Below are 14830 nucleotides of genomic sequence, written 5' to 3'. Positions count from 1 at the left end.
TTGGTGTGAAATTTAGAAATTCAAACATTTAGCTGAATAATGCTTTATTTTGGAAAATAAATCATAGAAATTAGTTTTGCTTTATGGCATCTACCAGTGGTCTTCGCACCACACTTTCCAAGATGGCTGCCTCCCTCACAGGTTTACTAAAACCTTGGACACCAAGGTAATTATAATTTTGCTGATTAACGACGCTATGGATGTGTATCTTAACACTGTGATACTGCACTAGTATGACACTTATCATTGCACAAGTTTATTACAACTACGTTAGCTAATTCAGCTACATTTACATTAAACGTTGTAGTATTTAGAGACATGCCACCCACTGTATTCATTGTAGCAAAATAGAAAATCACCCGTCCTGTAAGAACAAGTTTGTGAATCAGTGTGAGTGAGTGTGGTTGGTCACGATTTGTTCATGTAGATTTTAACAAGCACAAACACTGTATCTCTGATCCAGGGCGCGAGGTGACAGTACCAGAGTTAAGAAACACTAGTTACCCCATATGTTTCTGCAAGCAACATTAGATGGTTAAATGATCATGTATAGATATTGTCCATGATATGCTATAACCATTGCATTGTATTTGACTATTAAACATGAAGTGTCATAATCTTCTGTTGCTCATGCTTCTCTAGGGTACTCCTGGTGAGATGGAGCAGGTACAACCCTTACTACCTGGAGCCTGAGCCTCGGAAAGAGGTGTACCACATCCCAGAGACTGAGCTCACACCTGAGCAGAAAGAGGAGAGGGAGCTGAAATCTGTCAGGCCCATAAAGGCAGCCACCAACTCTGTTACCAGCTCTGTTTTCAACGACCCTGTGTTGAGGTACCTAACCCCAACACACATTAATGCATAACCCTACAAAACACTGAAATACATGTAGCTCAGTCATGTGGTTGTATGTTTACCCTGTCAATAGTCTGAATTACAGCTGATCACTATTCTTTCTCTTCACAGCAAGTTTGTCAACATGATGATGAAAGATGGTGACAAGATTATTGCCAAAGGTATCATCACACAGGTATAGTGGGATTCTTGGACTGTTTGATATAGTTTGCCATGTAATGTAAATATACACTAATGCCCATCCTTCTCTTTTCAGACATTGGAGAACATGAAGAGAAAACAGGTGGAGAAGTACCACAAAGCCCCCGAGGGAAAGAAGGCAGAGATCGAGTGTAATCCATACGCCATCTTCCACCAGGCTCTGGAGAACTGCAAGCCTGTCATTGGCCTGGCCAGCATTCAGAAAGGGGGCAAGTTCTATCAGGTCAGTACTCTCACCATTTCTACAGAGTCTTATTCATTAGTTCACAACGTAGCAAAACGTTCTGCAACGTAATGAAAACAGGGGTTCTGGTAGTCCCTCCCTGTTTGTCTATTTTCTTGTCTTTGGTGCCTAATGAACACAACCATGGGGTGATAGTTTGTAGAAAAATATACATCAACTCTTTATTCTCCACAATAGACATGACAAATGTAATTTATCTTTAGTCTCATACAGTATGTGTAATGACATCCTGTATTGTCCCTCTCCACTCTGCAGGTGCCCATACCTCTGACAGACAACAGACGGCGCTTCCTGGCCATGAAGTGGATGATCACAGAGTGCCGGGACAACAAGCACAGACGCACACTAATGTACGAAAAACTATCCCAGGAACTGCTGGCCGCCTTCTCCAAGGAGGGCAACGTGGTCAAACGGAAACACGAACTGCACAAGATGGCTGAATCCAACAGAGCCTACGCCCACTATCGCTGGTGGTAGTCTAAGTGCAGCATTCAAAATGGGACCTTTTGGACTGGAAGGAATTCAATCCATTGTCCCTTTGGTCAAACTTGAGATGGAGTTCCTTGTTGGAAAAAAAAAAACATAATGGACATTTGTGCAACACATCATGGGAGATTGTCTTCAATGTAGGGCATTGACAGGCTATGTAAATATACATCTCTTGGACTCCATTGTGAAATATTTGGAATGGTGTGTATCCAAGTATACTGACCACAAATACAGTTACTGTAAAAGGCTTCTTTTACTAACATTGTATTATGGTTCAATAAAGAATGATTGTGAAAACATTAAATGACATGATCACATACTGTATTTACAATATAGGTGCATTCAGTGACATCTTCAAATAAATAAAAGCTTAGGTAAAACCCAGGTCGATTTTATTTTAATTTTATTCATCTTCAGTCAATGTACAGCAGTAGCAAAAATGAAACTGACCAATGTTGGTACTTCTGACATTTGAACAGATACCCAACTACAGTAATGGAAATATTTATAGGAAAATATACACTGAGCTCTGTCTTCACGCAGTAAACTCAAACTTTCTATATCTACTTGGGTAGATAAATGTACAAAATGCTCAAACTTATTTGGTAATTCTGTGTAAAACAAATGGCATGTACGCAAACCACTAGTAGGCAAATTGTGAGTGCTGCACTTCCTGTTCAAATTAGGTTTCTACTGAATGACTACTTTGAACACTTTATGTAGCAAATAAATAGGCCCTATAGCATATACACATTTACTTCAATAATCTTCTTTCAACATCATGGCCCTATCAAATATGCTCAAACTAGTGGATGACCAAAAAGTTTATTTTAGTGCTTGCTTAATGTACACTGAGAATCACAGTTTTGAATAAACTGTTGAGAAACACTGATCTAGTGAACTAAATGTAAAACTATAGAAAAGTTATGTCAGTCACCCAAGTGTTACTATTCCGATTCCACAACTACTATTACCAAATAAACGTTTCAATCTATTCGACAACTGTCCACTAGGGCCAACAGAGGTTACTAAAATAGCCTACTAACTAACACAATATTTGTGATCATATCTTCAAAAAAATGATATGGTTCTTCCCTCTTCAAAGAGTTTCATTCAGTCAATGTCCCTGCTGGAATTATCAACGATTCCCCATGCCTCCCTCACTTTCTTCCAGTAATCACTGAGCTGACATAACTAGGGTAGGAAAAATATCTGCAATGGATCAGTGATTACTATGAGGAAGGAAGGATAGATGAATGTTAAAGATATTGGAACAGGACCTAGAAATAGTCTGCTGTTTGATTGTGGTCAGTGGTTTTTCCAAGACACCGTGTTTGGTTCTGTGAGCGTATTAAAGCACTCGGTCAGCACACAGTGTAAACATTATAAAACATACATATTCTGAACTACAAAAACGAGTAGATGTGGACTTCTTCAATAAAGTGAAGCTGGTAAAAGCTTAGTGCTGGTGGAATGAATCTCAGACGTACTACTGTTTTGAAAATCTAACAGCAACGAGTAGTGAACAGCCAGACAGAACTTATAAAGTCACTATAATGCAGTAATATTCTCAGCTTCCAAACTGAATAAATGTTTGCATTGTGGTGCACAGTTTTCCCAAGCCGAAAGCAAAAAGCCAGCATCCATTTTGTAGCACCAAAGTGTGGACTATGTCGTTTAAAAGAGGTACAGTACCTCTTAGAGACTTGTGAATACAAAAACATCTGCAAAACTAGTTCTTATTAGAATCAGCAAAAACTGACTAGAACGTCCAGCTTTGACGATATTGCTGTCTATACTGGCATCACATGTACTACAAAACTATTTTTCAGATAAACTTGTGATATTAACAATTCAGAAACTAGGATTCAGACCATAAAAAGTTAAATATATTGATATTTTCAGAAAGGAAATATTACAAATTACTTATGACAAATCTCTTGGTCCCAAATCCTAATAATACCAAATTGTCACCCTCTCTTGTCATGTGCTTTTTGACCTCAGGGGAAACGAAGAGGCTTAAGAGTCATTGGCAGCAGGGTGGACCCACGTGGAGTTACATGCGTTGTGTTTATCTTTTGCTTGATTGATTTTGTCAAAAATCCCTCAACTCAGGCCAAAATGCTTTTCAGTCATTTTAATCTACCACTCAAACAACAGGTGCTTTTAAAACTAAAGTTGACTGTAAAGTATTTTGTCCAATTGATTTGGACCCTATGGCTGTATTTAGACAGGCAGCCCAATTCTGATATTTCACCTAATTATTGGCAAAATAGTTAATCTGATTGGTAAAAATACAAATTACTGGTAAAACAAAATAAAGACCAGAATTGGTCTGTCTGTGTAAAAGCAGCCTATTTTGTAAAGCATTGATTGTAAGATCATAATTTGATTCATACATTCACTTGGGCCTAATGAATGTCTAAGCTCTCGAAAAGTTCTGCAGACCTCTCAAGATTCTTTGTAGAAACATTTACGAAGATCATCACCTTTGAAAACAGTATCGGTAACGACTGGCAGAAGATCTATAAGATTAACTCAATCATGGTCAAACCCACGTGACTGGAATGTGTATCTGAACTACTTATGTAGAATAGTGAAATGTCTCATAACATTGGAATGTCAGAAAGCAAAGGGATTAATAGTAAATAATTTGACTGGAGTAAAAACTGCAATTCAAAACCCACAAAATATCCTGAATTTCAGTCAAACTTGCTTCAAACCAATCCAATTCAAATACACCTCTCGCCAAAAAAAACCCTTTTAACAACCATTTACAATTGCACATTTCAAACCGACTATCTGGCTAGTGGAAATATCCCTGCTGCTAACCACACTGACTAGTGGCTACCCCATGGCAAAGCACAGCAAAAAAAAAAAGTGTCCTTTCTGGAATCATCCACGATGCAGCCCCTCTCCCAATACTATCATTCAGGGTCACATTCAGTAGACACGAAACGGGAGATTCCAACCCGAGATCGTCCAATCCCATGTTGTTCCTATTGAACACCATCCACCTACTGTAGCCTGGCCTGGCCTCAGTCTAGTCGGTGACTTCGCTGTAGTAGTATTTCTGGGCCGTGTCGCTGAGCATCCAGCCCCCGGCTCTGAACTCCAGGATCTCCAGTAGCAGAAGACGGGCCATGGAGCTCAAGCCCTCCTGCAGTAGGAAGCCGTCCCGCAGCAGGTAGAAGAGCTCGTCCATCTTCTGTCCGTCCATCTTCTCCAGCTGGTCCCCAATGCGGTGCAGCTGGAGCACCAGGCAGTCTACCTGGGGGAAGGAGAAGCAAAGGAGCACCAATATTAAACAAAGCATCAGAGAAGGGGAAATCACATTCAGAGATGTACTCCGGCTATAGCATGTACATTTGTTTTCAGATTTCAAACAGTAGCCACTATATAAAGCCGGGCATTTTAGCAAAAACATTTAAATTTGGTTCTCCCTTTAATCTGAAATGTATGTTTGGTAAATAACCAACATATTGCACTTTAAGAAGTGAGAGACAATTGAAATATGTCCTCAGTTGAAATACTAAAAAAGGTGCTGTGCCATATTTGACCCACCTCTTCCTCGTTGTTCAGTGAGTCAGGCTGAGCCAGCCTTAACAGGCAGTCAAACACAGGATGCACCAGAGCCACCATAGGCATGTTGTTCACCTGGGGAGGAGAAAACACAAGGACCTATTAACATTTAATTGATAAGAAAAGCTTCTATGCGTATATATTTTGGGGCGGCAGGGTAGCCTAGTGGTTAGAGCGTTGGGCTACTAACCGAAGTTTGCAAGTTTGAATCTCCTAGCAGACTAGGTACAAATCTGTCGTTCTGCCCCTGAACAAGGCAGTTAACCCACTGTTCCTAGGCCGTCATTGAAAATAAGATTTTGTTCTTAACTGATTTGCCTACTTAAATAAAGCTTAAAAAATTCCATGAAGAAATAGCTCAAATAAAACTGGAGATACGATGCCCGATTCACACTATAGGGATGAACCGTACTGCGCAGGTTTTGGATATTGTCCTAGTACAATGTTCTTTCCAGCACGGTTCCAGCAATTATGATGGATGCCCAGCACAGCTTGGCTCAGTTCAGTCTTGTGAATAGGTTGTTAGATATCTCCAGTTAGAATATGAATAGGGATTCTGGAATGTTTTGGCTCATACCTTGAGGTAGTCGAAGACGTTGCAGATGAAGGTGACGAAGCAGACCCACTCCTGCAGCGAGCGAAGCCGTGTGTCCTCCCGGGCCACGAACTCCAGCTGCAGCCGGTTAAGCAGATTCCGCCGGAACACGTTTCCGTTGTTGTGCTTGGCCTCAGCCTGCAAGGTGTGGTAGAGAACAAGATCACACAGCCATAAGCATCTGTATGGTTCCAGTCTATGGATATATACAACTAGGAAGTTAAAGCACTGATCCCGGGGAGCAAAATAGTAGGATTGGGTTGAGTAGGATTGAGTTGCCATTTGACAATGATAAACCCCTTGATCCCCACCACCCACCAAATGGTTAGGATTTGAAGACGGTAAGCTGATCTTAGATCTGAGCTTCTAGAGAGGAGCTCATTTGACCTTGTTTACAGTCAAACTCCAGCTTTAGTTCACACCATGTTCTAGGCCTAGGTGTGAAGCCCTAGTCAAAGATAATTCCCCTTACTGTTGTTACCACCATTACTATCAGCCAGAAAGGCAAGTAGTTTTAAGGTGATTATTACCCTACCTGAACGATAGTGTAGCAAATGCGTCCTGCCTCTTTGCTGAAGACCTGGTCCTTCAAAGACTGGTCCACGATGACATTGGACACCTTCTCCAGGTCCACCGTGCTGGGCTCTGAGGGCAGAGAGAGGGCTAATCCAAAGACAGCCACACTTACACTTGCTACTGGGTCACGTTCAATAGGCACAACATTTGACAATAACGCTCTGAATCGGCAAGGTTGCATCTGAGCATGCCCAATAACAAAGTTGTTTACTCTTTCTGTTGCAAAATTTTTGAAATCTATTGCTACGGTTTGCACTAATGAACATGACACTGTACTATGTACTTAATTGTAAAAACAAAACATTATCAATCTGACTGTGTTGATTTTTCACACAGACCTTTATATACATCTTCACAGAATCACTACATTAGGGACTGACCTTTCAGGGCCGTTTTCAGCAGATTCTGGGTCTCCAAGTCGAAAGACTGAATCTTGTAGTCCTCTTTACAGTTTTCCATTTTTTACAAGTGATACTGAAAAAGACCATGGATACAAACAGACTATGTTTTCAAACATCATTTCAAGCGAAATTCATTAGACAGAACTATGTCTCAGCACAAAGCTGTCTAACGCTGTTGTCATCAATCTGGCTGCCCCCCAGGCCTCTTTCATAGGGGGATATGGGGGATTAAGCCAACATACGCAGTTCCTCTAATATTGCCCAAATAAAAAGGTAGTTTGCATACAAGCAATGTAGAAACAGATTTATCATATCTTCAAATACCAATAGTTAATTGCCATTTGTATGTTAGAGGATGCATTTTCCACCCATCCATTGTAAAAAGTCACAATGAAATTGCATGACTTCTACTGGGACAGGAGTTGCATTTTCAAACAAACGAAACCTTTGCAGCAGCCTAACCTCGTTCCCAGGATATGGAAGGGCAGCAAGTCTGGTGCATGAGACTAGCAGCAACCTGTCCCGTTGCATCAAACTGCACTACATGCCAACCCAGCAATAAATACCGGTAACAGTTAGCGGTATTAATATTTCACCATAAGAGATTGTATCGAGCTACCTAAAAAATGTTGGGCTGCTACTAAACATGCACGCAATTAATGCAAAAAGTCGGTACAATTTAGCTAGCTATCTAACTAGCTGCTAAAATTAGTAACGAAACAACTAGCTAGCTAGTTAACGACTTGTTACACAGATAACGTTAGTTACCAAGCGAATATGTTTGAAAAGGAGTTGTTTAGTGGCTAGCTAGCTAAGCTAACTGACTTGCCAAGTCTGATTTACAAGAGCTCAAATTATGTTCGTTCAGGTTTCTAAATATAAACTTAAATCAAGACTTACTTTCCTAAAGTTGAGTTTGAAGCAGTGATTACATTGTACATACACCCTCCACTGTGCTGTGCTGTGCTGTTTGTTCCTCACTTCCTGAGTGCTTTCTGCGCACGCGCTGTGTTCCAACAGTATTGGACAAAATGCGCACTGACGCCTAGGGAGAAGTGTCCAGTGACGTTAAATAAACTGTTTACCCATAGACGAAACCCACATTATTACAATCTGTTCTATTCTGACTATATCATTCCAATGACAGGTTCATTTGCATGCATTTTCTTTATTCAAAAACAGTTCAAAAATAACAAAACATGGGTAAGTACGATACAATGCGTTTTAAATAAAAACCCAAATATAGACTGACACACCTGCCACCACTTTGTACCGTGCAGCAGTAGCCGACACAATGTTACACATAGTACAAGAAATTGTCCCACCAAGTGCAATCTTTCCAGCATTAAACATACATAGAATAAATGCTTCTTTAGTCTTAATTTAGCACTGAGCAAGTGCCAGTTTGAGAATTTAGCAAAACAATCCAATGCTGAGCCATAAAAGCTGTTACAACAGGTCACTTAAAATGAATGTACAGAACATCAAAGAAAAGGAAACTGAAAACAGCATAGATGGTAAATGTACTTCTGTTATTAAATAAGCATTACCAACCATATAGAAATGGTTATAAATATTGAAACACATTCCACTCGGAAAGCAACAAACCCTTGCACCTCATTTAGAATGCATGATAACTGAGTCTATGCTAACACATTAGTTAACACCACAACTTTTAGCTGAAATGTATTGAATCGTCCCTATTAAAAGAGCATTCCGTGATAGGATCAACTTTGACCAGGTTCTGACTATTTATTTTAGCCTAGATCAAGCATCTCTTTCCCTTCGCTCCATGGTATCTATCGGTTTCAAGAGCAACCATCTGAGCTTATCAATTTAACACACAAAACATTGAAATGGAGAATTTAAGTGATTTCCCCCCCTTCCGCAGCTGTCAAAACACAGAAGAACACTTCCAGAGGTATATTCTCAGTACATGATCTAAGACAATGGTTATATCCTCCTTATGCTGCCCATCAAATAAGGCAATTCTGCAGGTAGTTGAAACAGAACACATTGTTACAATGGCGGTTACAAATATGGCCATTTTTGGTCAATTACAAAAGTCTTTAAAAGTAACAGGCTTCCTGTCCTCAATATAGACTGTGCACCACAAACCATGAGTATAGTGTAAAAACAACAGCAAAGAGTTCCAGTATAGACATACTAACATCAAGGTGTTTGGACACTGACAACAAACACACGGTAAGGTGAGGTGACATCATTCCTTATGTGGAAGGTCCAGAGCAGCACCACACCTTGACTTTCCCAACTTATAAGATACACTATAGGTAAACAGCAATAAGGAGAGACTTTTTTTCTTCTTCCCAGCAATGTTGACTCCTATCACCAGTGGGAGGGGGATTTGGCATGTACGATGTAGATGTGCGTGATTCTGCCATTCCCTCCTTTCTTTTCCAGTGCTTTGAGTTCTTCTGCTTCTTCAGTTGCCCCTAAGCCAGGGTTTCCTAAACTCGATTCTGGCCCCGGGTGGACGTTTTGGTTTTTGCCCTAGCACTACACAGCTGATTCAAATAATCAACTAATCATCAAGCCTTGATCATTTGAATCAGCTGTGTAGTGCTAGGGCAAAAAACAAAATGTGTACCCCCTGGGGTCCCGAGGACCGAGTTAGGAAAATGCTGCCCTAGACACTGCTCTATGGTCCATTTTCACATTTTCCCCATATTGGTTGAGATTAGAATTTGGAGCGGTTGAGCTGATCCTAGATCTGTGCCTAAAAGCAACTTCTACCCAGAGCTCCTCTGCTCACTGGCTGCCCTTCAGGTTCTGTATGGCATTAAGGAAGAACTCATACCAGAAGAAGGTGAAGCCCGTGGAGACAGCTGCTTTCACTAGGCTGGGAGATAGGCCTTTGAGAAAGCCCCGGAGACCCTCCTCTCTGGCGATCTGGGACACACAGTCTACAAAGCCACCATACTTCCGCACCTGCACACAGTAAGCAGAAACAACACACTTCAATGTCATGTAGATGGATGCCCCGTATGACAGCCATCTTCGCTCTAATATAAGACCTGCTGTCAGGCACATGACTGAATGAGACAAAGTAATAAGATGTCTACCGTACCTGTCCAAAGTGGACTCTGGCTTCTTCAAACCCTCCCACCTGCAGTCTCTTTTTGATGAGGTCAAAGGGGTAGGTCATTGTCTTGCTGATGACTCCAGCACAGCTTCCACATACCAAGCTTCTGAGGTTGCCTACAATAGAAAGGAAACAAGCAGTAATGTTCAGGTAGTTTCTAGGCCACTATCCTTCAAAGTCATGTATTTGTGTTCAGTCAGTGGTACTGGGCACTATCCAGGCCCTAGTTACATAGTTAGTTTCCTGTTTGCTAGCCAAGCCGAGGTTATATTCTAGTTTCTAGGCCCTATACCCTTAACAGTCATTGCTATGTGTACAGTGTTGTGTATTTAAACAGTGTCATGTGGTCAAAGGCATGACCATCCCTACACTGGCCACTGACCTCCGACGTTGCTGTCCTTGGGCGGTGGTCCCATGAGGTTCTTGAGGACCTTGTAGAAGAAGAACTGCAGGCCTGCGTAGGGGAACACTGCCACCAGTGTTGGACCCAGGCCACGGTAGAACCCCAGGGCCCCCTCAGTGCGGTACATGGTGGACACAGCATGTCTCAGGCTGCCATACACCTATGTTACAGATGATGCCTGTGGTTAGCTAATAGCTATCAGTAGCACAAGCCAAAGATTCAATGATAACACTTTAACAAAGCCAAAGTGTGGATTACAGTCACTCCTTGTCCATAGACTGCCTTCAAGGTAAGGAAACAAATATCTAAATAAAGATGTTACATTTTTCTAAATGATCCTTTTAAGGGGTTAAGTAGTTTGACAGTTAATTATTATACCTAGTTTACTATAAATGCATATTTAGTTTATAAATAATAAATTACTGGTTGAAATTGTGTGGTTGTCGTTTTGGTGCTTGGCAAATTATGGGTTGCAGAGTTAATGGACTATTACTGCTTTTGATAATGGTACAATAAAGCTAATGCTTTTCGATAGATTCATACTGTATGTTTTTCTTTGTCTCTCACCTTGGGCTCTCCCTGAGCTGCGAAGCGTGTTCGCAGTGTGTCTAGTGGCTGGCAGGCTACAGTGGCAGAGCAGGCGGCCAGACCGCCACACACAAAGTGCACCCCTGCTGTCTGGCTGTCATATGCGGTGCTCTTGTGGGTCATCTCAGTCAGGAACTCAAAGCTGGCAAACTATGGAGGGATGAAAACACAGCCTTAAAACACAACCTTAAAGCACAGATGAAAACACACAATTCAGACAACAGTGCCAAGTTATACAGCACAGCCATGAATGGAGACCACAGGGATAAAAACAAGAGAGAGAAAAAAAAAGTGAGGCACATGACTATATATTATAATCTATCAACCCACTACCATGTGAGAGATGCTAGCGTTACGTGCTAGCGTTGAGGCGTTACAGGGCAACGGCTAGCTAGTGACAAAGAGTTGAGTCAGAAAACAACTCATTCAACCACAACACTGTGTGACATACAACAGGGCATTCTGACAGGAAAAATGCCCCAGTGTATGTTCCCTACCTGTACTGCCCCGAAGCAGACAGAGAGGAGCTGGGCGGGGACATGTCCTTTCCAGAAGGCAGGCAGCCCCTCCTCTGCCAGGATACAACGTGATGCCTGGAACAGACCCCAGTACTTCCCTTCAGGGTGCCTTGACGATACGCGCTCTATCTGCAACTGTGTACGCAAGGAGGGGTGTGTAGACGGGAAAGAGGACATTCTGCTATAGACATTCTTGTGTAGAACTAAATACACATATGCACATGCACACACACACAGTTGTAAGTCATTCCCTAGCAAATGCTGAGCACATCATCAGTGTGTGTTGCCATGGCCACCAGTGTGTTGTGAGAAACTGGGCATGCCCAGTGGTGTCTGAGGGTCTGGGTGTGGTGCTGTGACTCACATCAAAAGAATGCAGCACAACCAAACAATGGTTAGTAGCAATGAAACAAACTTCTTCAGGACAAAAAAAGCTTGATTTCAGTGAGTCTCACAACACTGAGCTTTTTGGTTCAAGTCATAAAAGCCTGGGCAGCGGTTATCATGCACAAATAACCGAGTTGTATGTTTACCAGTACCACTAGGGTTTGGCCACAAAAACAGTGCATTCGGAATGTATTCAGACCCCTTTGCTATGAGACTTGAAATTGAGCTCAGGTGCCTCCTGTTTCCATTGATCATCCTTGAGATGTTTCTACAACTTGGAGTCCACCTGTGGTAGATTCAATTGATTGGACATGATTTGGAAAGGCACACACCTGTGCCTAAATAAGGTCCCACAGTTGACAGTGCATGTCAGAGCAAAAACCAAGCCATGAGGTTGAAGGAATTGGCCATAGAGCGCCGAGACAGGATTGTGTCGAGGCACAGATCTGGGGAAGTGTACCAAAATATTTCTGCAGCATTGAAGGTCCTCAATAACACAGTGGCCTCAATCATTCTTAAATGGAAGAAGTTTGAAACCACCAAGACTCTTCCTAGAGCTGGCCGCCCAGCCAAACTGAGCAATAGGGGGAGAAGGACCTTGTTGGACCCGATGGTCACTCTGACAAAGTTCTCGAGTTCCTCTGTGGAGATGAGAGAGCGTTCAAGAAGGAAAACCATCTCTGCAGCACTCCACCAATCAGGCTTTACAGTAGATTGGCCAGACGGAAGCCACTCCTCAGTAAAAGGCATAAAGGAATTTGCCAAAAGGCACCTAAAGACACTCGGACCATGAGAAACAATATTCTCTGGTCTGATGAAACCAAGATTCAACTCTTTGGCATGAATGCCAAGCGTCACATCTGGAGGAAACCTGGCACCATCCGTACGGTGAAGCATGGTGGTGGCAGCATCATGCTGTGGGGATGTTTTTCAGCGGCAGGGACTGGGAGACTAGTCAGGATCAAGGAAACGATGAACGTAACAAAGTACAGAGAGATCCTTGATGAAAACCTGCTCCAAAGCGCTCAGGACCTCAGACTGGGGCGAAGGTTCACCTTCCAAAAGGACAACGACCCTAAACACACAGCCAAGACAACACAGGAGTGGCTTCGGGACAAGTCTCTGAATGTCCTTGAGTGGCCCAGCCAGAGCCTGAACTTGAACCCGATCGAACATATCTGGAGAGACCTGGAAATAGCTGTGCAGCAACACTCCCCATCCAACCTGACAACTCTTGAGCGGATCTGCAGAGAAGGGAGAAACTCTCCCAAATACAGGTGTGCCAAGCTTGTAGCATCATTTCCAAGAAGACGCAAGGCTGTAATCGCTGCCAAGGGTGCTTCAACAAAGTACTAAGTAAAGGGTCTGAATACTTATGTAAATGTCATATTGCAGTTTTGTATTTTATAAATTAGCTAACGTCTAAAAATCTGTTTTTGCTTTGTCTTTATGGGTATTGTGTGTAGATTAAGGGAAACAACTATATAATACATTTTAGAATAAGGCTGTAATGTTACAAAATGTGGAATACGTAATGGGGTCTGAATACTTTCTGAAGGCACTGTAGTTCCAACTTACATTATGTTTCATTTAATTGTGTAGTAGATTAGGGTCCAAAGTGGCCATGCAACTAAAACATGCACCACAATAATATCCATCTGATGCTTACTGTACCTGGAATCTTATCTTGATGACATCCAGGGGGCTGATCAGGGCTCGGGTCACCATGCCTGCGGCTGACCCAGACAGGGCTGCATCTTCTGGGGCTGGAGCAGTGCCCTTAGACCCTGGGTCATAGCCCACCATGATGACTCCACAGCAGCCTCACCAGAGGACCTCAGGTCTGGGGAGAGAACATGTTATACAGCACAGGAGGTTGGTGGCACCTTAATTGGGGAGGACGGGCTTGTGGTAATGGCTGGAGCGAAGTCAGTGGAATGGTATTCAATACATCAAACACATGGTTTGATGCCGTTCCATTTGTGGCATTCCATTTGTGGCATTCCATTTGTGGCATTCCATTTGTGGCATTCCATTTGCGGCATTCCAGAAATTATTATGAGCCGTCCTTCCCTCAGCAGCCTCTACTGTATACAGGGTGACTAGTAGTTTCTTTGAGAGAGTCACTGTAAATATGGATAGGCTATTGTGATTCACGATTCAGTATGTTGCTATTTTTATTGGAAGCCAATTCTGTATCACTTATTTGTGCATCACTGCCACTAGAGATAGTTAGTAGCTGTATAAAAGAGTCATCAGGCAAATTCCACTGATCAATCATGTGTGATGGAAGTTGACTCTGCTGATGTTGACATGACACCTGCATCTAGCTGACAGCTACAGTAACTGTTGTTGAGTTGCCTAACTAGCTAACTAACTATCAAGTTATTGATCAGCCCTTCCTCCTAATCAGACACATGTGGAGATCACACACACGTTGACTGCAATTGGTACATTAGTTGCAGTGATTATTCATAGTAAATACAGTAGGTATTAACGTTCTTCAAAAAATACCATAGAGGACAGGACCTTGGCATAACTATGAGGTTAGCTAGCGTAGCCACTCAATCTGGTTTACTTCAATCTAGCTCGCAATTTATAGCTAAAATGTGTAGAACTGTCGACTCACTTTTATGTGCTGCTCTTCCATGGAAATGTGTGAAAGAATAGTTGGTGAAGGACTGATAAGGTTACATGTACTTCTTCTTTTCATACAATTTAGCTTACTCAAACCAATCTGGAGACTGGAGAATGGTGCAAATCGAACCAATCCGCATGGAGGGATGGATCACGTGACCCTGCAATCCCAGTTGCACTACATGTGTTCCCCTTATGACACAAGATGTCACTGTTGTTAAGTGACCAGTCTCAACATTCAGTACTGTATC

At 42.2% G+C, this 14830-nt stretch overlaps 3 protein-coding genes across 4 annotated transcripts; 1 reads left to right on the top strand and 2 right to left on the bottom strand.

Moving 5' to 3' along the window:
* The first annotated feature begins 2 nt into the window (after nt 1–2).
* LOC110486884 (small ribosomal subunit protein uS7m) lies at nt 3–2173 on the top strand. The gene is made up of 5 exons (XM_036938974.2): nt 3–166; nt 643–834; nt 967–1030; nt 1112–1279; nt 1556–2173. The coding sequence occupies exons 1-5, from the start codon at nt 84–86 to the stop codon at nt 1775–1777; spliced, it is 729 nt and encodes a 242-aa protein (XP_036794869.1). The 5' UTR covers nt 3–83; the 3' UTR covers nt 1778–2173.
* On the bottom strand, nt 2165–7964 carry LOC110486883 (MIF4G domain-containing protein B). 2 transcript variants are annotated; one of them, XM_021558723.3, is made up of 6 exons: nt 7844–7964; nt 6923–7016; nt 6502–6629; nt 5949–6104; nt 5354–5446; nt 2165–5060 (listed from the first exon to the last, which is right to left on the bottom strand). In XM_021558723.3, the coding sequence occupies exons 2-6, from the start codon at nt 6999–7001 to the stop codon at nt 4833–4835; spliced, it is 684 nt and encodes a 227-aa protein (XP_021414398.2). In that variant the 5' UTR covers nt 7002–7016; nt 7844–7964; the 3' UTR covers nt 2165–4832. The 2 variants fall into 2 exon arrangements, with proteins under 2 accessions (XP_021414398.2, XP_021414399.2); XM_021558724.3 differs by having other exon boundaries at nt 6502–6611; nt 7844–7961.
* A 131-nt stretch (nt 7965–8095) lies between these two features.
* Nucleotides 8096–14736, bottom strand: LOC110486875 (mitochondrial thiamine pyrophosphate carrier). Its single transcript, XM_021558707.3, has 7 exons — nt 14572–14736; nt 13617–13785; nt 11535–11690; nt 11017–11187; nt 10429–10609; nt 10032–10162; nt 8096–9892 (listed from the first exon to the last, which is right to left on the bottom strand). The coding sequence occupies exons 2-7, from the start codon at nt 13746–13748 to the stop codon at nt 9713–9715; spliced, it is 951 nt and encodes a 316-aa protein (XP_021414382.3). The 5' UTR covers nt 13749–13785; nt 14572–14736; the 3' UTR covers nt 8096–9712.
* Nucleotides 14737–14830: the final 94 nt, after the last annotated feature.

The sequence above is a fragment of the Oncorhynchus mykiss genome, chromosome 12 (genome assembly GCF_057628025.1).
Source record: "Oncorhynchus mykiss isolate SJ-2025 chromosome 12, ASM5762802v1, whole genome shotgun sequence".
Lineage (NCBI taxonomy): Eukaryota > Metazoa > Chordata > Actinopteri > Salmoniformes > Salmonidae > Oncorhynchus > Oncorhynchus mykiss.
Note: the sequence above shows the minus strand (reverse complement) of the source record. Positions and strands in the feature narration are given on the sequence as shown.